Source organism: Rhipicephalus microplus, chromosome 3 (genome assembly GCF_043290135.1).
Source record: "Rhipicephalus microplus isolate Deutch F79 chromosome 3, USDA_Rmic, whole genome shotgun sequence".
Taxonomy (NCBI): domain Eukaryota; kingdom Metazoa; phylum Arthropoda; class Arachnida; order Ixodida; family Ixodidae; genus Rhipicephalus; species Rhipicephalus microplus.
Genome location: NC_134702.1, coordinates 278,816,981 through 278,842,079, shown reverse-complemented (window position 1 = coordinate 278,842,079; position 25,099 = coordinate 278,816,981). Strand labels below are relative to the sequence as shown.

General features: G+C 44.3%; 1 protein-coding gene across 2 annotated transcripts in view; it reads left to right on the top strand.

The window, feature by feature from the left end:
- LOC119167872 (thioredoxin-related transmembrane protein 2 homolog) overlaps window positions 1-21,627 on the top strand; it is a 57,086-nt gene extending 35,459 nt beyond the window's left edge. For both annotated transcript variants that reach the window (XM_075891040.1, XM_075891042.1), the window contains exon 3: window positions 21,477-21,627. In XM_075891040.1, the coding sequence (XP_075747155.1) occupies window positions 21,477-21,529 (53 nt within the window). In that variant the 3' untranslated portion in view covers window positions 21,530-21,627. The remainder of the gene's footprint in view (window positions 1-21,476) is intronic.
- Window positions 21,628-25,099: the final 3,472 nt, after the last annotated feature.

Genomic DNA, 25,099 nt, shown 5'->3' with positions numbered 1-25,099 from the left:
GGAGACACAATGCCTCAACTTTGACGGTCATAATCTGCACATGACTGCAAAGTTGGCGCCGATCATGCTGCAACGAAAAGTCTGGTAGCGCCAAGTTCACGTCGTTGTCGTCGCGCAAGCCACCGCTGATTGGACCACTTACTAGATCTGCAACAGTGATGCACCACATGTGCATTTATTAACAAGACCGGCCGAATCGCCACTAAACTCGGGATTATGCGCCATCTGCTCATTGTGCTGAGTCGCTTAACCTTGAAGTAGGGTGCAACCAGTAGATATTGTGTCGAGCAGAGAACATTACATGTTTGTAGTACACTCGGTCGGACTTTGAGCACTACATGCCGGCTCTGCGAGGTCATTGTTCATGTTCACAGCTGAACACAGGCATCGCCGCGGCAAAATAGTCATTCATTGCTTTCTACCGTCACGAATACACAAAACAAGTGCAACGATCTCAAGAAACTGGATGCAACTCACAAATGTTTATGCCTGGGCGCGTCTTCCCACGTGCAGCCTCTCCGCATGCCGCCATTGAAGTTCAGAAGCAGAAAGGAAGCGGAAGACACGTGTGGAGACTGCTACAGCCACTAGTGGTCCACTTTTTTTTTTTTTTGTCCAAACTAAAACCCCTTGATCTTGGAAAAGTAATGACACTCTCTACCATGCGCGTGTTTCCTCCTTGATTCTCCTTGCCCACTTGCCGTACGCGCGTCGCCATTTTTCGCCGACGATCCCGTGGGCGCGCAGCAGAATTCAATGGAGGCGAGTTATTTGAGGCAGCTTGCGCGCCAGAGTAGTGCTGAAATTTTTTGAAATGGTGATAACAAAATTACAAACACTGAGACTACTGTTTATTGAAGGATTAGCTTCTTTCAAAAGTTGTATAAGTGGGGCATGCTAATAAATAAAAGTTTTTATGGGGCGTCCTACGATGCAGTGTTTTTCTGCCGCATGATAACATGCTGTACGTTTGCATCTCATGTAGTTACGCTTTTGGCATGTCCGTCTGTGTTCGGACTTTTTTTTTTCGTGCTTGTGCGCCAGTATAGGACGCAAGTAGTTATAGCGTCACATATTGCAATGACTTCGTGGATGGTGGATCGTTTAGCCACGTGTTCATCTTCTTGGCATGAAAGTATCTTTGCGTAGTGGTCTCCAAACTGAAGAAGGCCTTTTAGCTATGTCAATACGATTAAGTGTCGCCAACAGTGACTCATCTACCACAATAACAGAAGCATAAGAAAATGATTAATTACAACTGCGCTTTGACGTTCTTGTCAAAGAAACTATCGAATGGATTACTTGTGAGAGGAGATACTCTGCTCCAGGAATACCATCATAATCTGCACGTCGATAGCGACCAAAAAATCCTATCCGGACTGACTGATGCCGGTCAGAAGTACCCATGTGACACTGGTATAAACGATAATATAGTTTTTTAGTGGAAAATGGAAGACATGCTAATGCTGCAGGCATGGCCAAAACTATTGCGGCCATAGTCTCCTAGAAAATAGCTCACTTGCTATCACCGTGCTATAGCTTTTTTTTTTTGCATTGCACCTCTGTATTTTTTTTTTCCTTTAGATGGACCGCATCTCTTTCATAATTTTTGTGTGTTAATTCTCCCCCCCCCCCCCCAAAGAAACAAATAATAAAAAAGATACCCTTATGGAAACGAGCGCCAATTAGTGTCATCTTCACTCATCCATTCATTTGTTTTCTCTTACAAATGTTTTCGTAAACGAATCCTTAATCACAAAAAGCGTGATCGAGAAGCTGTGTCATTCCACCTAATTGTTCGCAGCGAAAGCAGACTGCAGTTGGGCATTTTCGACGATTGCCGAGGTGGGTGCGAGATAATGAAGTACGAGCTGAATATTCGTATTCATTTTACTTATTTATTTAAACATACTGCAGACCGGCGTTTTGGTCCAGGCAGGAATACCCTGCACATGCAATAGCCAAGAAGCATGTTCTTGGCATGGGAGCCAAGCATTTTGGCCAGTGCAATTTCTGGCTCATTTATTTTAGTTGTCTGTCTTGGTTACAATTTGATGCCCTGGCTACTTTTTTTTCAGATTTTTCATGTGCCCCCCCCCCCTTCCCCCCCACGATAAGTAACAAGACAAATATTTTTAGTGCTTCATGTTTATTTTACACGTAATATATAGAAGGCAATATGCCATTTTTCCATTTTGCGAACTCTTGTGATTCTGAAATGTTGCTTGGGCTTCTCTTGAAGTCATCGATCATAGCGGCATGCCTTCTCACATAGGAGCACCTTCTTGATCTGAAGCTAACACAAGTTATCCTTTTGTTTGTTCGAAACAGCTGGGCCAATTTTGTTGAACAGGGTATGTCTTATCTGGAAAATGGGAGAAAATGAACATCATGGGGTCCTCTTCTTCAATAAGCCATCTCTTAAACAACTGCTTTCACCAATTTTCACCAAAACACACAGTAAGAACATTTGTTGCGAAACTAATTGGTTATGCATGATTATGAGGATGACGGCACCTGCATAGACGGGACTACTTGTTGGACTCGATGATGCATTTGTATTACTAAAGTAGTGTGCAGTCATGAGAGATCCCCACCAATAATAAAAATGAAGACAAATAATAAAAAAAATATTTATATTCTCGCACATTCTGGAACATATATTCTCTCAATTAAGAAAAAAAAGTAATTTTCTTACTGATAGCATTCTGGAAGCAGCATTGGCGCAGAAGCACTGTTTAGTGTCCTTGTTTTTTTTTTTTTTGTATGTACATACCTTTATATTTATAAACATTACTGAAGTAGTCAATGCACCTTTATTTACAAAGGTTATTTTTGTTGTGTAGCTTCTGTTGCCAATGCTTTATTTTATTTTAATGCTCATTATTGAGCAGTCTTGCCGCTTAGTCTTGCAGCTGACTGTTTAAACGATGAAATCGGTCATGTGCTCTGGCTCCCAGCTCCCACAACTTGGCAAGTTGATAGCATGACGGTAGTTATAGCGCGTAAACAAAACGACGACACAGAGACGAGAAGGACACGAAAGACACTTGTCTTGTCTCTGTGTCATTGTTTTGTTTTCGTGCTATAACTATCGTCATGCCATACCAACAGCCCAAGCTGCCACACTGCAAGTTGATAGAACAGGAAATAAGATTATACAACATTTAAGCGGTGAATACGGCGGCAGTGAAACTGTTTCAATGCTCAATCTTGCTCTAGATGGCAGAAGTTGGCTTTTTTCAGGAGGGAAGCATATATAAACTGAAAAAATGAAAATTGTATTAGTAGGTCAAGTTTTCAAACAAACATCAGTGATGCAGTATGTGCAATATTCTGGTCCTATTGAAGCATTTTCTAAAGAACAGCAACCAAAATATCACAGCATCGAGAAGTCTACATAACAAAAAGTCATAAGGATGTTGCCAATAAAAGGCGAAGCAAAACCAATTTATTTGTTTTCTGTTAGTGCTCACCAAGTAGAAACATTAGCACATTTGCAGGGTTTTCAATGGGAAATTGTTCTTAGTGGCCCAGCAGTACTTCTTTGGAGCCACATTAGTACAATATGATGGAGCTTTCTGTGCACAGCGTATTCAGCACTGCTGGCATTTTCTAGGAACAAATAGCTGACCTGTAAAAAAAAGAGCAATACATAAATTAGAAAGCTGATAAATGTAACACATGTTTAGAAGCTTTGAAAAAGTCTCTACTATATGCAGTGGTTGTGGTGCCAACAGAAGGATAATCTTGCTATAACGAAACAGCACCAACTCTTCAAAATATTCATTGCACATTCTACGAAGTACTTGTAGAACTGGAAAAAGTGTGCCTTCATTGTAGAAAATTGTGATTGAAATTCACAAAACTCTGCAAGTATTTAGGCCCGATTATTTTGTGTAAACATCATTTTTTGGTGTATATTTCATAAAGTTCCTGTTGGACAACTGGAAGAATCATGTGTTCTTGTGTAATTTATAAATAGTCTGGCAAGTGGCACTCACTCCATGCCAGGAAATAAAAGAGATATTATGAAGTCTTGGTAGTCTTGGTTGCGACAGCGTTTAATTGAGGAAAGACCTCGCAAAACGAACGGGCAGAGCCAGTCCACAGACGACGATGACCCAGAGTGGCAATGAGGACAAAGAGACAAGCGGATGATGGTGATTGTGATAATGCAGGGATGAGGACATTGTAAGTAACAAATGCCCACACTAATTCCCCCCACTTGGAAGCGGACACCCTGGCCGCCGTAAGTCAAAGTGACGGGGAACGTCGCGTGAAAGGTTTCATGCGACAAACGTGGACAATCTCTGTGCTGCGGTAGCGGCGGTCTGTTGGGCGACGATTGGTGTCACACGATAATTAACCGGTGAAGTGTGTTTTAAAACAATGTATGGCCCGACAAAGCGTGGTTGGAATTTGTCACAGAGACCAGGAGTGCGAATAGGTGTCAAGAGCAGCACCTCGTCACCAGGTTGGAAAGACACAACACGGTGGGATTCGTCATAGATGATCTTCCCCTCGTGCTGTCTCGCTTCAGTATTGATGCGAGCCTGATGGCGAGACTGGGCCAGGCGGGAAATGTATTCTTCGCTAGAAGACTGACATGAATTCCCATGGCTGCTAAAGAAGGAGACGTCGAGAAAGGTAGTCGGGGTGCGTCCATACACGAGGTAAAACGGTGAGTAGCAAGTTGTTCGCTGAACGGCGGTATTGTAAGCGAATGTCAGGAATGGTAAAAAAGTATTCCAGTTTTTGTGGTCGGGTTGGACGTAAACGGCTATCATGTCTGCAAGGGTTCGGTGAAATCTTTCTGTGAGACCATTTATTTGAGGGTGGTAGCTTGAAGCTGTCTTGGGAGTAGTTCCAGAAACGCGCAGTACTTCATTTACCATTTCTGACAGGAACACATTGCCGTCATCACTAAGCAGTACACGAGGAGCCCCATGACGCAGGATTATGGCGTGAAGAATAAAGTCTGCAACTTCCACAGCTGAGCCTGTAATAACAGGACGTCTCAGCGTAGCGTGTCAGGTGGTCCACGGCGGTCACTATCCATCGTTTGCCAGCAGATGTGACGGGGAGAGGCCCTTAAAGGTCAACACCTACAACCTCGAAAGGCATTGAAGGGCACGGAAGTGGCTGTAGAGGTCCAGCAGGTGCAGATGTGGGGAGTTTACGACGCTGGCATGGGTAGCAGGAACCAACGTACCGCGCTACACTAGAAGAAAGGCCGGGCAAGTAATAACGACATCGAATGCAGTCAAGAGTTTTTTTTAAACCAAGATGACCAGCAGTCAAGTCGTCGTGGAAGGCTTTGAGCACCTGAAGTCGAAGAGAGCGTGGCAGTACAGGAACCCAGCGCTGACCGTCAGGGTGGTAGACGTGGCGGTGGAGAACCCCATTGTCCAGCTTAAAGAGCAGGAGTTGACGACGGAATCGCGCGTTTGCTGGATGAGAAACTCCCAAAAGGTGGTCCATCATGCGTCTGCAGTATCAATCGGACCGCTGGTGGGAAATAAATGTTGGCTCGTCGTCCGAAAAGGGTTGCGTTATTGATGCGAGCGTATGAACTTTGGTAGATGTGGCGGTTGAGTTCTCACCAACGCTGATATGAGTAGTTGGAAGCGGGCAACGAGATAAAGCATCGGCGTCTTGATGTTTTCTGCCTGACTTGTAAGTTATGTCAAAGTCGTACTCCTGCAAGCGTAGTATCCACCGACCCAAGCGTCCGGACAAGTTCTTCAGTGTAGAAAGCCAGCATAAGGCATGGTGGTCCGTAACGATTGTGAAGTGACGGCCGTGGAGATGGGGACGAAACTTCTGGACCGACCAAACAACAGCCAAACACTCTTGCTCAGTTATAGTGTAGTTCTTTTCAGCAGGGGTGAGTAGGCAACTGGCATATGCAACAACTTTCTCTAGGGAAGACTTGTCGCGTTGTAGAAGAACGGCTCCTATACCAAGGCCGCTAGCGTGGGTATGAAGGATAGTCGGTGCGGCTTCGTCAAAGTGGCAGAGTAGAGGTTCAGACGTGAGTGCCCGCTTCAACAGCTCGAATGCTATTTGACATTCTTGAGACCACAGAAAGGGGACGTTCGAAGCGAGTAGTTGGTGTAATGAAGCAGCAATAGAAGCGAAGTTCTGGATAAACCGGCGAAAATAGGAGGTGAGGCCAAGGAAACTGCGAAACTCCTTTGGTTTTTCGGGACGCGGAAAGTGAAGGACTGCAGAAACCTTGTCAGGGTCGGGCCGGACGCCATCTTTGCTAACGACATGTCTCAAGACCTTGATAGATTTACTAGCAAAAGAGCATTTCTTAGTGTTTATTTGAAGCCCGGCGCCGGCAAGGCACGGCAGAACTTGATCCAGTCGTTCTAGGTGCTCAGAAAACGTTGACGAAAAGATAATAATGTCGTCCAGGTAGCAAAGGCAACTTTTCCATTTCAGGCCACGCAGCACGGTATCTATCATGCGCTCAAAAGTCGCGGGTGTGTTGCAGAGCCCGAAAGGCATCACGTTGAATTCATATAGCCCGTCGGGGGTCGCAAACGCCGTTTTCTCCTTATCGTCTTCATGCACGGGGATCTGCCAGTACCCAGAACGCAAGTCGATGCTTTAAAAGAATTCCGCACCTTGTAGAGAATCAAAGGCGTCGTCAATGCGTGGCATAGGGTACACGTCCTTGCATGTGATCTTATTGAGCGCCCGGTAGTCCACGCAAAAACGCACAGAGCCATCCTTTTTGCGAACCAAAACAACAAGAGACGACCAAGGGCTAGATGAGGGACGGATGACTTCCCGTTTAAGCATGTCCGCAACGTTTTCTTCTATAATTTTTCTTTCAGCTAGAGACACGCGGTAGGGTCGGCGGTGTACGATAGATGTCCCAACAGTTTGAATTCGATGTGCTATATTATTAGTGCGGCCCAGCTTAGACGAGCAAAAATTGAAAGAATTTGCATGTTTCTGTAACAGTGCGAGCAGCTGCTGCCTCTGTGAATATGTCAATTCGCTGCTGATAGCGGTGGTAAAGGCAGAGGAAGAAACATGCTCACCGACGGAAGGTTCTTTGGATGCGATGACCTGAAGTGGCATGACAAATACAAGCTCGAAGTCGGCAACACAGGCCACAGTAGTGCCCTGTGGCAGTAAGATCTTCTCCGGTGTAGAGTTGACAGCGGTGACAAGTGCAGAGCCATTGCAAAAACGAACGACACCGGACGGAAGAACTATACCTTTACGAACCCAAAGTGGTGAAGGTGAGACCAATACATCACCGTGATAGATGTCATTAGACGTAATGCTGACAATTTGCTTTTGCAGTGGAGGCAGTTCGATGTCTTTCATTGCGACCAGACGAAGTGGCTTCTGATTGTTGTCGTCAAGCATGTAGTCGGTGTCAGCGAGGTGAACGACGCGTTGTCCACAACAAATCGCCGCGGAAGCAGACGATAGAAAATCCCACCCTAAAATTAGTTGGTGAGAGCAGCGGGACAGGACAGCAAACTGGACATGATGGCGAATGCCGTCGATGAAAACACGCACAGCACAGAACGCGGAAGGGCGAATAACGTTCCCCTGGGCAGCAATTAACGTGGGGCCATCGTAAGGTGTCATTACTTTCCTTAAATGTTCACACAAATCAGCACGTATCACAGACAATGTCGCACCTGTGTACACCAAAGCATCGACTCCCACTCCTTCCACTTCCACAGAAAGCGTGTTACACGGGCCTGATGGAGGAATTTCAGTTCTAATTCCGAATGCAGTTTTTCCTCCACAAACTGCATAACTTAGTTTCCCGAATGAATATCAGATGAGAATGAGGCGGGCCGAAGTGGAGAAGTGGAATGGCGAAAGGGCGAAGGCGAGCGGCGTCTCGTGTTTTGGTTGTTTCGTGGTGCAGTCGATGCCGGAGGAGATGGAGACCGGTGCGGGGGAGACGAATAACGCCGACCTTGATAAGACGCCCCAGTGTACGAATCCCATTCGCGCACGTCGTTCCGACGCTCATCTTGCTGGCGCTTTCGGCAGAAACGAGATATGTGGCCGCGATAGCCACAGTAGTAGCATACAGGGCAAGACGAGCGCCATGGTGGGGAATAGAAGGCATTCGGGGCACCTGGAGATAGCGCGGTCAGGTGGGCCGGAGGGTCAGGGGGCACGGAATAGTAGTTTACCGGGGGGAGCGGTAGCAACTGATGCGTAGGATGGGCGCAGCAATGTCGCGTGGAAGTCGCTGGGAGGCACGGCAGCAACTTCAGGGTACGTGGGTAAGGGGCGTGAAGCAGGTGGCTGTACGGGCGCAAAGCCAGTCAGCGATGTAAGTTCCTCCCTGACGATGTCACGCAAGGGCACTCCCAAAGACTGTGTAGGACGCGGTGTAGGAGGTGTGAAGCCCATAGACCGCAATTCTTCACGTATAATGTCCCGGATGTGGTCACGCAGGTGGCCATGAGACGTAGAGTGGTGGTCGTCAATGTCCGGTTGGAGGCGAACAGAGTCCAGCGTATCAAGGTGCTGGCATGTCGTCACGACATCAGCGATGGTAGCTGGGTTTTGCACAGCAAGTGCATCAAAGGCAACAGGCCCAATGCCTTTCAATATGTGGCGCACTTTGTCCGATTCCGGCATGGATTGATTGACACGCCCGCACAGTGCGAGGACATCCTCGATGTATGAAGTGTACGATTCACCGGGATGTTGTTGGCGAGTATCAAGTGTACTCTTCGCGACGGCGGATCGAATGTCCGGGGTCCCAAAAATGTGTCGCAGCTGCTGCTGGAAGGTAGCCCAGTCGGGTAAGTCAATGACGTGGTTAAAATACCATGTCCTTGCGATTCCGGTCAGATAAAAAGGGTCGTAACGCAGTTTGGCGGCCTCGTCCCACCGATTAGCGACACTTACGCGGTCGTAGTCGTCGAGCCAGTCTTCTACGTCTTCTCCACGAAGACCAGGGGTTCCCGCTGATGTCCGTGTATGTAAAAAGGAGGGGCAGCTTGCGTCGGTGCGTGGTTGATGACATCAGTGCCGGTAGGCTCGGTCTGGGACATGCTGCCTGACAGTGGGCGCAATCGGTGGCCTGAACGAAGCTCCAGCGGGTAGAGCGGACTGCGGGAGGTAAGAGGACCGAAAATCCACCTCCACCACCAATGAAGTCTTGGTAGTCTTGGTTGCGACACCGTTTAATTGAGGAAAGACCTTGCAAAACGAACGGGCAGAGCCAGTACACAGACGATGATGATGACCCAGAGTGGCAATGGGGACAAAGAGACAAGCGGATGATTGTGATCATGCAGGGATGAGGACAATGTAAGTAACAAATGCCCACAATATATGTAACTAATAATACATTTAGCTGATGATAGGTCATTTACGACAGATTATACAATAAAAATTCCGAAGAAATGCATTACATTCAGAATAGCACCGCTCGTCAACGTTGCGTACTTATTGACTAACCACAACTTTCAAACTGTGCGAACATCTAAAATGGCAACTTTCTCAATATCGATAAAGGAAATCCCAAAGTCGCTGACGCTGAAATTGCATCATAATATTTCTTTTTTTTTTTTTTTGAAGAGCAGAATTCCACTAAAGTAGACCAAACAACACAGAGGAACTTTATTGCATCAATGCATTACGTAAAAGGAAATAATACAGGCGTGGCTGAATTTGGATGGTAGATGACCCATGACTCTCGCATTCGGCAACTGCCTTCATATATACCGTATTTACTCGCATAATAGGCGCACTTTTTTTTTTTCAGAAAATCCGGCTCGAAGTTAGGGGTGCGCCAATGACGCGGGGTAAAATTTTCGAAAATTTTTTCAACTCGGTTATCGCGCTTTAAATCTGCACACTTGTCAAGTAAAAGGCGACTTTATCGTTTACCAATTAATTCAGCAGCATAAAACAAACACACCTACGTACCTTTTAATGAACAAGCGAGAGCCGTCAACTGCACACACACACACGTAAAATTTATTTACACAAAAGTCGTAGCTGTTCCTCCTTTTCCCTATTCGGAGTCCGAGTCGGAGATCACACATTCATCCTCGCCGAGCGGGGATTCGTTATCGGTGTCCGAATCATCCGCACCCAACAAATGTCATCCTCACTCGCATCCAGTGCGTTCGAGATAACCGTCTTTTTGAAGCTTTTCCTGACGACTTCGTCGGAGATCGCCTGCCACGCTTCCACGATCCAAGCGCACAGCATTTCCACAGGCGGCCTCTTAATCTTACCACCTGTAGTCAGCTGATGTTGTCCTCCAGCCATCCAGGTGGTGTACAGCCTTCGAACATTGTCCTTGAAAGGTTTATTCAAGGACACGTCCAAAGGCTGCAGTATCGATGTGAGGCCGCCCGGAATCACTGCCAGATCTGTGCGCAGCTCCTTTAGCTCATCTCGTACGCGGTCTACTAGGTGCCCACGAAAACTGTCCAGGACAAGCATGGACGGCAACAACAGACCACCCGGCCGCCGACCCCAGACTCTTTTCACCCACTCCACCATGAGTTCCGCGCTCATCCAGCCTTTTTCCTAAACTCTGACGTAGATGCCTTGGGGGAATTTTGCCTTTGGGAGCGTCTTACGTTTAAAAATAACGTAAGGCGGTAGCTTACGCCCATCCGCTGTCACCGCCAGCATTACGGTGCATCGTTGTTTGTCAGCGCCAGACGTTCTGACGATGACGCTCCGTGCACCTTTCTCCTCCACTGTCGTGTTCCACGGCATATCAAAGCAAAGGGGGTTCTGATCAGCGTTGCCGATCTGGGACAAAATGAAGTCTTTCTGCTGTCGGAGCATTATAACAAAACTGTGGAGGTCCACCACTTTGTCCTCATATGCTGCGGGCAAGCGCTGGCACAAGGTGGTCCGCCTTCGCAGTGCGAGGCCATGGCGCCGCATGAAACGAGTTGTCCATCCGGAGCTGGCTTTGAACTCTTTTGCTTCGATGCCCTGCGCTCGGGCTATTCTGCGCGCCTCAGTCTACACAATATCCAACGACACAGCACAGCCGTCTTGTCGTAGCTCCCGTATATGCCGGACCAGTTGCTCTTCGACGTTCGGATACCTGCCGGTCTTGGCACCGCGGAAACCCCGTCGTGTCTTCTTCGTCGCCTCAAGTTTTTCTTCTTGGTCCCTCCAGTACCGAATACTGGTTTCTCCAACGCCGAAATGCCTGCTTGCAGCCCGGTTGCCGTGCTCCAGCGCGTACTGCACTGCCTTCAGTTTAAACCCAGCCGTGTAGCTCGCGTACTTCCCCATGGTGGAACCAAAGTTCAATACACGACCACAACATACGCACACCGCTTGCAAAATGGCGTTTCTTTCTTTTTCTCTGATGGTGGTGATGGCGATCGAGCCCCCGGCGTTGTACACGTGACCTCCAAAAAGCGCGGCGATTTGGGGGGGGTATCGGTAATTGATAGAACAGCCGTTTTTTTTTCGCTCATGGACGCTTTTTTTTTTTCAAGTTTTATTTCGACAAACACGTTGGTTAGGTCGTTGCACTTCGAATTTTTTTTATTTGCTCGTCGATTTGCCTTCTTTTTTTTTTTCAGGGTACGGGGACCGCGTTCCAACTGTACCGCTGGGGGGTAGAATCGTTTCTGATCACGGCCAAGTTCGGGGTGCGCCTATTATGCCTGGAATTAAAAAAAAAATCGAATTTTCCGCGACCAAACTAGGGGTGCGCCTAATCTGCGAGTGCGCCGATTATGCGAGTAAATACAGTATTTTACTTTTTAAGTATGACTGCAAGCACAAGCTTATAATTTCAAATTAATTAATAAAGTACCGGCGTCAACCCTAAATCGCATGGCGCATTAGCGAGATGCACTCGTCGTCAGCGGCAGGCAGTCTCGCAAGAAGTCAACAAGAAAAATGGCCGCGCACCACGCGTCAACATATACAACCGGTGGCTGGGCGCCTGTCCTTCGCACCGGGTCGTTTCAGTTAATTTCAAGTTTTCCCCGGAAATAGTGAAGCGCGTCCTGCAGGACTGAAATAAAGTTTTTTCATTCCATTCATTGCCGGAAACAGTGTATCGCTAATTTTTAAAAAATACGCCGAATTGAATCGCTGCTCGAACACAGTACCGAAGAACACTTCGATTATGTCCGGTTTTTACTTGCAGAGCCTCCTAGCTAGGAGGTTCTATACTATGTCTTCTGGAATGGAGGTGCGCCTCGATAAGTGACGCCGGTTGCCGCCATACTGCAAAAGGAAAGACTCGGAAGCAGACGGCGAAGTGCGCTTCGTAGCTCCGCCCTCGCAGTGGTCTTTGGAGACTGTGGCATGCTTTTGTAAAGCAGTTAAAGGTTTTACAAGGCCATGGTGACTTCGTGCGTCGCTTATAGCTGTACAAATCGCATCAAAAAGACGCCTGGGATTACTTTTGACATGTCAGTATTCACGCTTCGTTCGCTGACGATCACGTGTTTCCTCACTTATGCTGTTAAATTAGAACTAGGAAACAAAATACATCCGTATAGCTGTATGTAAGCTAACTTGAAGCTTTAAATGCTCGCTGACACGACGTTGTTCATTAGTTTTAAGTTTATGGAGGAAGCAGTTGTGGTCTATGGCTGCACGTATCAAACATTGGAACGAGTAGGACGTCTGAATGCCCTTTGAATTCCAAGTTTTCTGGTGTTGTCTTATAAGGCAAGACTGACGGCGTGCATGCATATTTTTTTGGTGAGTGAATATCGAATTTGGTGCATGTTTATTGAGGAATTGACAAACGTCGAAAATATTCCGTGCCGTGATTATCCGTGTTACCGGTTTCCGAAAGACATTGCGCTTCGTTCTGCCTGGAAACGCGCTGTTCAAAGAAATAGTTGGAGGGCTACACACGGTGACCCCCTCTGTTCCATTCACTTCCAAGAATGCTGCTTCGACAGCACGGGGCAGACAACCAAACTGCAGCCTGGCAGTGCACCTTCAATTTTTCCTGCTTTCCGAGCGCATGTGCAAAAACCTGAGCACATGAAAAATCTGCTAGTTTCTACATCCTTGACGTAGCTTCAATAGAATGTAGTGACGAAAATAAGCAATTGCATCCAAAACAAGATGAGACACCTTTGAAATTCGTTCTATCTTGCCAACTAAACTGAAACCAAAACGCCAATAGACGAAGTTGCCAAAATGAGTGAGTGCCGTTATATCAAATATCGAGCTACCTCGTTTCTAGGCTCTGAAGGCTGCGCTTGCCATGACAACACCCGTCGCCAACGGAAGTTGATAAATATTGTGCAGAACTAAGACCACTGCAATCGTCCTTATAAACGGTTCATTTGGGTACGTCTCCTGGAGTTTGTCGGTTGCACGCGACATCGGTGATTCGGGTTTGGTTCCGCCTGTACATCGGTTAGAATTCGATAACTCTAGAAAAATTACTGGCGACTCCCAGTTTACTTAATTACCTCTATCTTTCAACTTTGGCTTTCAACTTCCTTATATAATTCTCTGGTAATCTGCCGACACACGCTAAAGAACACCTATGAAAGAGGCGAGCAAATGTCACGTTCCCCTTGATCTTGAATATCTGCAGGCACATTTCTTAAAACACCCAATATATACTCCAACCCTTTTGTACTGCAATAGTGCACCAGCAAGCTCAGTATTTATTTATTTATTTATTTATTACATACTGCCGGCCTCATATGGAGGCCTTAGGCAGGAGTGGGGCATAAATACACAACACAGAACAAGCTCGAAGTATTGAATAGAACTGCACTAACAAAAAAGAAATACATGACTTAGTGTTCTGCAAATCAACGGCATTGGCAAAATATGCGAAAGCAACGAAAGGGAACCAATTGCACGGCAGTTAGTACTTGCATAGCACAAGGTACTCACATTAAGTATTTACATAGGAGAAAGCATTGCAGGTACTGACATTGTACTTACATAGCACAAAAAGTCAAAGGAAAAAAGAAAAAGAAAGTTTCACCATTTATTCGAACACAGCAATGTGAAAGCAAATGCAAGTGAGTACATGTCTTTACATGACGCTTCGAGCATAGTGGCGATTAAAGAACTTCATTTCTGATTGCCTGCAGAAAAGAATCAATGTTGGAACGTTCTACCGCATGAGCAGATAAGGCGTTCCACTCGACGATTGTCCGAGGAAAGCAAGAGTACGTAAAAGTGTTTGTTCTGCACTTCAGCTCAGCCATTTTTTTTTTTTTTTTGCGTGAAGAGACCGAGTAAAGCGGTTAATGACAGGTTTTATAAATGCGGATGAATCAACTCGTAGCATTTTGTGATAAAACAAAATAACTTTAACCTATCATGACAGCGCCTTGTTTCGAGTTTCTCTAGTCCTGCTTTCTGTAGGAGGTGGGATGGGGATGTTTTCCAACTACAACTGTTATAAATGAACCTAACAGATTTTCTTTGGATACTTTCCAGCTTTAGTTTATTAGAGGCTGTCCAGGAATCCTAGGCCGCCGCTGCATACTCCAATATGGGCCTAGTAAACGTCCGGTAGGCTAATAGTTTAATTTCCGTTGTTGAGTGACCCAGCATGCGCCGAAGATATCCCAGTTATCTTTAGGCTTTTTTAGCAATAAACGTTACATGTTCATTCCAGCGCACATCAGAGGTTATCATTACTCCTAAATACTTATAGCTTTGCACTAGGCTTAAAGGTTGATTAATTGATGAAGTAGGTAAATTCAAGTGGTTTATTCTTGTGGGTTATGGTCATTGCTACCGTTTTTTACTATTAACTGTCATCTGCCATGTACAACACCAGTTTTCAATTGCACTTAATGATTGATTTAGCAGGACCTGATCATTAGGGCTAGATACTTCCTGGTATATTACACAGTCGTCTGCGAATATGCGAATTTGGACGCCGATGCTCTGAACAATATCATTAATATATAGCAGGAAAAATAGATGCCCGAGAACGGAGCCCTGCGGAGCACCAGATGCCACCAAAGCTGAAGGAGAAGCTGTGCCACCAATGACTACACATTGCCGCCTTGACGAGAGGTACGCAGCAATCCAGGCCAAAAGGCGATCATTTTTGAGAATGGGCTTCAGTTTTAGTATCAGCTTGGAATGAGATACCAGGTCAAAGGCTTTTTCGGAGTCTAGAAATATTATATCTACCTGATTATGTCTGTCTAATGCTAAAGCGAGGTCATGTATTGTTACGACTATCTGGGTTACTGTAGACATCCCTCTACGAAATCCATGTTGCCGATGGTGGATCAAATTATTGCTCTCAACAAAGGAAGATATGTGCTTAAATATAATATGTTCAAGCAGCTTCACAGAAGTACATAAAATCGATATAGGCCTGTATAAAGAAGGTGATGAATGATTGCCTGATTTAGGTATGGGGGTACTTTTAGCAAATCTCCAGTCATCTGGAAGTTCCGCACGAATCGGTGATTTGCGATATAGCAGAGTTAAATACTTCGCGCACCATTCAGCATATCGCACAAGGAAAGCGTTCCGTATTTCATCAATACCAGGAGATTTCTTTCTGTCTAATTTCAGAAGCAACATCAGGAAACCCTCTTCACTAATGAATATGTCATCAATCGGCAGTATTTCTTCGAGATGCGAAGTTTTTGGAGCACTACCATTATCCTGAGTGAACACAGAACAGAAATATGTGTTAAGTACTTGAGGTATTTCAAGTTTGTCGTCGAGTACTGCGTCACCGGCGGACAGACGCGGCAGAGACTTTTTTTGCGGTGACGAGTGTCGCCAGAACTTATCAAGGGATGAGAGAAGAAAGTTTTTCAGTGTCACGTTTTGGAAGTGCACTTTTGCTTTTTTGATACCGTTTCCTAGCATAGTGCGTAGCTCAGTAATCTTTTCAGCGTTAGCGTTTGTTGGATGACGTTTGTGCCTAGTTCTCGCCTTTTTAAGCTTACGCCCCATTCGAATGAGGTCCCTCGTCAACCAAGGGTTACAGCTGCGCACGATCTTTTGTTTTTTTTTTTTTGGCACGAACTGCGCAATGCATCGAAAAAGCAGTTCCTTAAAGAAACGCCACATTTGTTCGACGGAGCCATCAGTTGGTTCGTACAGAGTGCTGAAGTCGGAGAACGAACTACCAAGTAAGTCTGGTACGTCGACGTCACTAGCATGTGTAAACAACGGGATTATACTTTCTTTTATTTGAAGTTTCAAAGAAAACTGCATTTCTAAAGTTAAGGATACCATCTTGTGATCACACACTCCTTCAAAAATATCTATTCTTGGATTCCTCCTTAAAAGCTCATTGGAAACAAGAAAAAGGTCCAAAATATACTTTGCTATTTGTTGAGTGCGTGTGGGGGATTTAACAAATTGGGTTAAGATGTGCAAGATAATGAGGTCAAAGAATGGTTGAGATGCGTCAGTAAGAGCTTCTGGGAAATAGTCTGACCAATTAATTGCTGGTAAGTTGAAATCACCCGCGAGTAACAGGTTGCCGGAACGAATAGTGTTCAAACACAAGAACTCGTTTAGGTTTTCAGCAAAGGGACTATCACAGCTTGGTGGGCGGTATATACCCACTACAATCAGGTTCCATTCTTCAAGGAATAGTTTAAGCGCAACACTTTCAATGCCCGGTACATTCGGTAATCTGGACGCCCGCAGCGATTCCTTGAGAAGAATAGCGACTCCGCCTCCCCTACTGTCGCGATCATTGCAGTAGATTCTAAAGCCCTTTGGTATTGACTCGTGGTCACGTGACGTCTTGATGGAGCCAGGTTTCGGTTACAACTATGATGTGCGGATTGCGTGCCATAATAATACTTTCCAAATCAGCTAACTTGTTAAGAATACTACGAGCATTAATATTTAGGCAACGGATAGTTTTCCTGCAACCTCTACTAGTTCACCGATTTCGCCTAAGCCTACTCGTGCTCTGAATGTCGGAAGCAGAAGACGCCTTATCTGTAAGAATAGGAACCCTTTTGTTAAGGCTGCTATCTCATCGAAACAGAGTGCCATCGATATGCCATCGATACCTTGTCATATGTGAGTTTCACTTTCTTTCCCTCGCTTCTCTCTTTCGCAGCACTATCCCACAACTGCTTGCGCAGTATGCTAGTGGCAGTAGAAAAATTTTCACTGACTGAAACGTTCTGGCCTTTAAGCTTGTGGCAATTTCTTAAAACATCTATTTTTTCGCGATAGTCAATGAACTTTAGGACAACCGGTCGCGATTTGTTTGCTTGTCTGCATCCTATTCTATGAATTCGCTCAACAGATTTCACTTCGACATTTAGTGTCGTCGCAAATAAATCATCAACCACATTCACAAAAAGCGATTGTGGCGTTTCACTCGCCACCTCTGGAAGGTCAAATAAAAGATTATTGTGACGGCTTCTGTCCTCTAGGTCAAGGAGTTTCATTTCCAAGTTACCAATGCTTTTTTCAAGTCCTGTGATTTTGGCACCAAATTCTTTTAGTGTTGACGTAGAAGCCTCAACCTTTTGTAATTTAGATTCAATTACGTCCAGCCTATTTTGCATGAACGAAGGCCCCCAAGAAGTTGTTGAAGCAGATTATTGGTGTTGGGTCTCGGATTTGATTCCACATCCCCACAAACCATAAGCAAAAAGAAAAGAACGCCCTTTGCATACGAACAAAATACACAGACAGTATAGGGGCACGTCAGCTGGAGCCTAATAGATGCGTGTTTGTTACTAACCTGCATAAAAAGCAGAAAAGGATTCATGGTAATGTTGACTGGTGGCCAGCTGACGTTCCCACTGAAAGAATTCCAGCAGAGTCGTCTTCTTATGAAGGAAGCCGACGATGTCAAGCGTAAATTTTTCCCAAATTAAGTAAAAAAGGTAGGCCTTGCGACGGTTAAAGTAGACATGCTAAATGTCTACAAACGGTATTCTCTTTCAGATGCAGATTTAAATGTTCTGGTGCAGGGCACCTCCTCAATGTCGCACAGTATTTAATTCAGAAAAAATATCCTACTTGTGTCGGCTTTCAAGATGTCTTGCTGGGGTGATGTTTACAATTCACTCAAATCAAAGGCCCTTTCGTTCAAATCTTGCATGTTCAGAACCCCAATCATTGGCTTACAGTAACAAATGTTGGTGCGGACAAAAACACAGTCTTCATATATGATTCAATTGATCAAGATACCCCTCCTGACGCTGTTAGGCAAATCTGTCATATTCTAAAATTACAATCGCCAACATTAACCATTCAAACAATGAAGGCACAAAACCAGTGCAACACACTTGACTGTGGCTTGTTTGCAATTGCTAACATGTATTATATAGCGTCAGACAGAAAACCAGAAACTTTGAACCTTAACCAAGTTATGCTGCGCAAACATTTGCTGCAATGCATACAGAATAATATGGTCGAAGACTTTCCCCTTATAAACTCCACTGCTGCTCGCGTACAGCCAAGAGATAGTATTTACAAGTTACATTGTGTCTGCCGGCAACCACAATATAGTGGGGTAGTATTGGACATTACTTGTGCAGGTTGTTCAAGAGGATTTCACGGAGCTTGTCTGGGCTCTTTAGCAGCTAACTTGGACAAAAAAGTATTCGTGTGTTCTAAATCATGTTTGCTAGTTGCCAAGGAAAAGATACATTCTCCTAATTATTAATAGCATTCCATTTTGATGTAGACATATGGCAAAATTTCTAACCATTCTTCATGTCTCCTCCTCTAATTTTTGCTTTTCATTAAAGGGCCACTCACCGGGTTTGACGATTTTGAGCTGACAAGTGCAATGCGTACATCGGGAGTTCATGATCACGTCTGCCAAACATTGCAACTCTATGCGCCGCGGAAATGGATCAAATTTCAAGACAAACGCTTCTCCTCCTTTCTTTACAGGTCGCGCCCCCAGAAAAGGAGGGGCACGTATGAATCGCCCTACATACACAGCAGTGCAGTGACGTTCGTCCTCTATGTAGACGACTGTGCTCTGATGCTGCCAACAGTGGCACGTGACATGGCGAAAATGATTTAACGTGACATGCGTAGTTAATGTAATTTGTTGCTTGAAGAGATTAATAAAGCTTGGGATACATATTGAGACGCAATAGGAGAATGTGTTTGTCTTTTTCATTTGTTTCCCCGTGAATTGCAACGAGATGCCGAGCTAATGTGCTGGCGTTTCGCACGCGTTCCTGTCTCCGCGGTTACTGCACCAAGCAGAGGCCTGTCCTGAAAAAGAAATTAATGGTCCTGCGCATTCGAGCACTCATTATGATCATATTTTCAACCGCATCAAAGCCAGCGTTTCCAAACAATCTCGTAAAAACAGGCAGTAGACACAAAACAATGCTGGTCAACAAAACAACACCGCTCGCGCGCTCGAGGGTCGGGCTTGTTTGAGCACGTCATGTGCACGTGACCTCTTGGTTGGATGCTGGAGAGGGTAGGAAAGAGATTTGGCTTGTGAAGGCTACATGGGGGAGTGGCAAGGGTTTTGAGCTTGCCTCCTTTCATCCTTGTTTCCTGCTGTTAAAAAAAGAAGAAACTGTTTTCTCAGCTCATAAAGAACCGATTGAAAAACTTTTTGTAGTATAATGCTCTTCATTAGATACACAACAACTTCCACAGTCTAACTAAAATTTGTTATGGGACCTGGTGAGTGGCCCTTTAAGGACTGACTTCAGGGATCGAAAGTATGAAGTTAGGCATGTTGGTTATAGCACAAAAATTTCACTCAGGACAAGAAAAGGAACAAACACGAGTGTTCACTTCCAAGAATATTTATCTTGATGAGCAAACACATATATACTCCTGAAATGTGAAAATCATTCAAGACGCCCACAACTGCCATGCGCAAATATCTTACATTTTCAAAAAAGACAATTTGTTTTGACAAAGCCCGAGACAGAGTGCTGACGCAGTTCAGCTCTAGTCTACAAATCCTCTTTGCCTCGATAATTTCTCTTGTCATTTTATTTGTTGTTTTTTCTTCCAGCAATAATAATGTCGTGCAAAATCATTTTGCATCCACACGTGCTGCAATGAACACGCTTGTAACCTCAAGAATGGTCGCAAACGTTTTGTGGCCTTGCACTGCAGCAGGTGTGGCTCCAAACCACTTTTGTGTGACACCATTATCATTGGGAAAAAAAAACTACAAAAGAAATTGTCGTGGCAAAAAAGATTTGTAGACTATAGCTGAACTGCATCAGTACTTTCTCTTACTCTCTCTCTAAGGATTTGTCAAAACGAATTGTCTTTCTTGAGGATGTAAGGTTTTCGTGCATGGCAGTTGTGGGCTTTTTGAATGATTTGTCTGTTTTGTGCATTTCAAGAGTATATATGTTTGCTCTTCAAGATAAATCTTGTTGGAAGTGAGCACTCGTCTTTGTTCCTTCTCTTGTTCTGGGTCAAATTTTCACGTTATGTGATGAGTTGACTTTCTGCATGCACCACATTATTTTTCTCCCTTGTTGTAAGCTAGTGGTGGAGCGTTAACTAGGAATACATAAAAACATTGCCAAATGTATATTACCCCAACGAATCAAATTCCTTTGTTGAGGCAATCCTTTCTGTGGCATTCCTTCTTTATTGGCTTCTCATCACGTCAAACCTCAAACCTGTCTCTTTCATAAAAGTTCTGGAACTAGTTCTTGTTTTGTTTTGTTTTTTTGCCAAAAGTAGAAAAACTTCCATTCGTTGAGCAAATTTTCCTGAACTAAAATATATTCATAACTAATGCACGGAATGAAAAATAAAAAAAAAAACAAGAAAATTCATTGGCTGATCCCTAAATGTCAACTGAATAAGGATTTCGGAAATAATACTATGAATGGCACACAACAAACACTCATGCATGCAGCCTTTTACAATGTGCAGCTGTAAACTGCAAAAAAAAGTATCAGATATTGTATATGAGTTGCTTTTTTTTTTCTTTTCAGCAACAGTAACTTGCCCTTTAGGAGAAAAATATGAATATCAAATTTTCAAAAATAGTCATTTTTGAAAATCTGTCAATATATCAAAATGGTTTAGTTGATTCATGATTATGCAAGCAGTTCTTGCATGCCTGCGGCACTGGGATTGTTAATGTAGGCAGGCTGAGTTTGTAATGTTCTAAAGCCTCAGCATTTTGGTGTTATATTACATTCAAATATTTTATGAATTCAATTATGAAATTTGCTCACAATGAGTTTGCTACAAATCAGGCAACCAAAGTCTGTGTATATATTGCCCACATTAACGTCACACTGCCACAAGTCTCTAGGCGGAGCCTGACCAATACAGAGCGCGTTCTCGGGTGGCGGATAGAGAAAAGTCTTGCAATGAAGTGATGCTAAGCAGCTTCTATTAATAAACAAGACTGGCACTTGTTCCCGCGGACCAACAGGCATTAAATACATATGGCAACAGGAGTCTTTTCACTGCTGTGATTGGCAAATTGAAAGTTTCAGGTGCCATTTTTTAAACTCTTTGATTTATCTGTTGTTTTTTTCGTCTGTTTTCTTCATCTTGTACAGGTCCAGTACATTGTGGACTCACCCTGTTGTCAAGTCGTCAGGAAGTTGGATGATGCTGTCTTCTTCCAGCTAAATTATGCAACTACTAAGAAGGGGATCAGAATTCTATTTTGTAGCAGTTATTTTACAAATAAATGTTAGTAAAATTTTTCTTGGTTGTAGTAGTGTCATTGTGTATTCACGGACCATAACATTACATAAGACAGGAATTCAAGTGCACAGCAAAAAAAGTGCTGCTATGAGCACCTGTTATCAATATCAGCTGGTCATTCTTAATTTTGGTCTTTTATTTATCGCACATGAAGTAGCCGCGATTGCTTGGTTTACAGGCTGAGAGAAAATTTAGCTCCCTTTCTTGCACGCCAAAGGTTGCTGGCAGTGAAACAGCGTTGTCAGCATTTTGATAGATACTTTTAAAATGAACGTGAAAACGATGGAGGCACAAGACAAATGCGAAGTACTGATTATTTCTCATCTCGTGTTTCCGTCGTATTCGTGGCCGTTTTCCAAGACTGCATAGTTTCCAACTCGACCTTACTGATATATTGTGAAAACTTTATGAAAACATGAATCCCCGAAGTTAAGTATAAAACTTTCACATAGAATGCATCACTTCTAGCATCAACAGTTGAGCTATCACAAAGCTTTGATGAGTCGCAATACACATGAAAGCAAGTATGGTCAAGCTTCACTGCCTTGTGAAGGCACTGTGGTAAAGCCAGCGTGAGCAGAAGAGCACAGCATGATACGAAATGAACGCATGCACAGGCCACTTGTGCATCAAACAAATATAAGCATTTGCGATTGCTCAAGCCAAATATGCATCTTGGCACGTCCGTTTCAGGGAGACAAAAAGACAATTGCCAAAAGATGATTAAGCTTCACTGCATCACGAAAGCACTGCGGTAAAGCCAGCGTGAGCAGAAGAGCATTACATGATACGAAATGAACGCATGCACAGGCCACTTGTGCATCAAACAAATATAAGCATTTGCGACTGCTCAGGCCAAATATGCATCTTGGCACGTCGGTTTCAGGCAAACAAAAGGACAATTACTAAAATATGATCAAGCTTCACTGCATCGCAAAAGCACTGCGGTAAAGCCACGTGAGCAGAAGAGCATTACATGATACGAACATGATACGAAATGAACGCATGCACAGGCCACGTGTGTATCAAACAAATATAAGCATTTGCGACTGCTCAGGCCAAATATGCATCTTGGCACGTCCGTTTCAGAGACACAAAAAGACAATGACCAAAATATGATCAAGCTTCACTGCATCGCAAAAGCACTGCGGTAAAGCCAGCGTGAGCAGAAGAGCATCACATGATACGAAATGAACACATGCACAGGCCACTTGTGCATCAAACAAATATACGCATTTACGACTGCTCAGGCCAAATATGCATCTTGGCACGTCCGTTTCAGAGACACAAAAAGACAATGACCAAAATATGATCAAGCTTCACTGCATCGCAAAAGCACTGCGGTAAAGCCAGCGTGAGCAGAAGAGCATCACATGATACGAAATGAACACATGCACAGGCCACTTGTGCATCAAACAAATATACGCATTTGCGACTGCTCAGGCCAAATATGCATCTTGGCACGTCCGTTTCAGGGAGACAAAAAGACAATTACCAAAAGATAATTAAGCGTCACTGCATCGCGAAAGCACTGCGGTAAAGCCAGCGTGAGGAGAAGAGCATTACATGATACGAAATGAACGCATGCACAGGCCACTTGTGCATCAAACAAATATAAGCATTTGCGACTGCTCAGGCCAATTATGCATCTTGGCACATCCTTTTCAAACAGACAAAGGAACAATCACTAAAACAAGGTCAAACTTCACTGCATTGCGAAAGCATTGCGGTAAAGCCTATAAGTAAATGATGTGCAGCAATCAATGGATATATGCCTTATTCATCGTACCCACCTGTTGGTGTATTAAAGCTTCTCACATTTGGCAGGCTATTATGTGAGTGAGAGGCAATACCTGATGTGATAACAGCTGTTACATTTCTTTAATTTCTCACATTGGGAACTATAGCTGGCTGATGGCAAGTTGAATTTGCATGAGTCCTTGATTAACTTAGCCATGTGCCATCTTTGCACATGATGTCTTAGCTGTCACAGAGTTATATAGATAGATTGACGTGGCGTGGCTTTGATTGCGTGCGCTGTGCTGTTTAGGGTAACTGCTGCAGATGGGGAATAAATATTTAAATTCTCGTGGTACGTGATGCATTTGGTCAGGCATGCAGGGCTTATTCCTAATGTACAGCTCCTGCTTACGAGCTGCGCAGTCTGCGATCTGCGCCGATAGACGAACTGATGGTGGAAGAAAAATTACTCTCTCCCACTAAACGGAACCATGCATACGTGTGAAGCAGCGGGCGCTAACGCTTACCCAGGTGGCGCCGTTGACGCTGGCTCTCATCACGGCGTTGCGCAGATCAACCTGGTGACGAGGTGCTAAGCACGCAGCGATGGACCGGTGTTTCTTACTGTAACATGCCAATCACTGCTAATGGGTGAGAGACACAAGACTCTTATTAAATGCAGAGACACCCAGTACACTTTTAACTAAGTATAACGCGCACTCTGCTCATTTTCATTGTTCAACAACGCACAAGAGAACTCTATCACCAGCACTACCTTGGAGGTCAATATCCAGTGCCTAATAAGGGGTGGCCAGTGAATGGTTGTGCAGTGCTAGCAGTCATTTTTTTTATTAAGGAACTCGCTATCAGATGCTGCTTGCGTCCGTGGGGCGAGTCGAGAGAGGGGGGAGTGTAGGAGAGATGAGAGACGGGGAGGGGACGCGCATGCGCAGCAAGGGTGGTCACGCCGCACACAGCATTGAACTCGACCACAACATGCTTGGCAACTAAAATGGCCCCAGTGTACGAGAGAAAATTGCTGGATCTGCAGTCGAAGATTTTCCGCCAAAGAAATGTAGACTGCAGACTCTAGATCACGTTACCGGCTGCCATTCGGTTCAGCACATTAAAAATATCAGTTAATTTACATGAAACATACTACAAACTATAGCTACGTGTACTTTATAAATGTGCCCGCAAAATCACCTGTAAATTTACACGGTGGACACTAATCCAGAGTTCCCGCCTGCTTCTGAAGCATTGTTACAGCAGAACACTGAAAAAAATTGCTGCAGGTGCATATATATATATATATATATATATATATATATATATATATATATATATATATATATATATATATATATATATATATATTTGTATAATAAGAGTGTTTTCACACTCGTTGTTTGGCTTATAGATGGCGCTGACTGTCACTCCTACTTCTAAATTCACATATAAACCACAAAAACTGGATAGAGGGACGGCCGCTGTGATAGCTTAGTGGTTAGAGCACCGAACGCGTTATTCGAAGGTCGTGGGTTCGATTCCTGCTCACAGCTAGTAATTTTTTCATCCACTTTTCTTTCTTCTTTCTTCTTATTTACATTCCATTGGTTCTAATAACTTCCCCTGTACATTCCTTGGCATTACTGTCTGTTACATCTCATTAATATTGTGTTAAAACACGAAAATACGAGCCCTTAGGTATACTTTTCTCTCCCTTATTTCA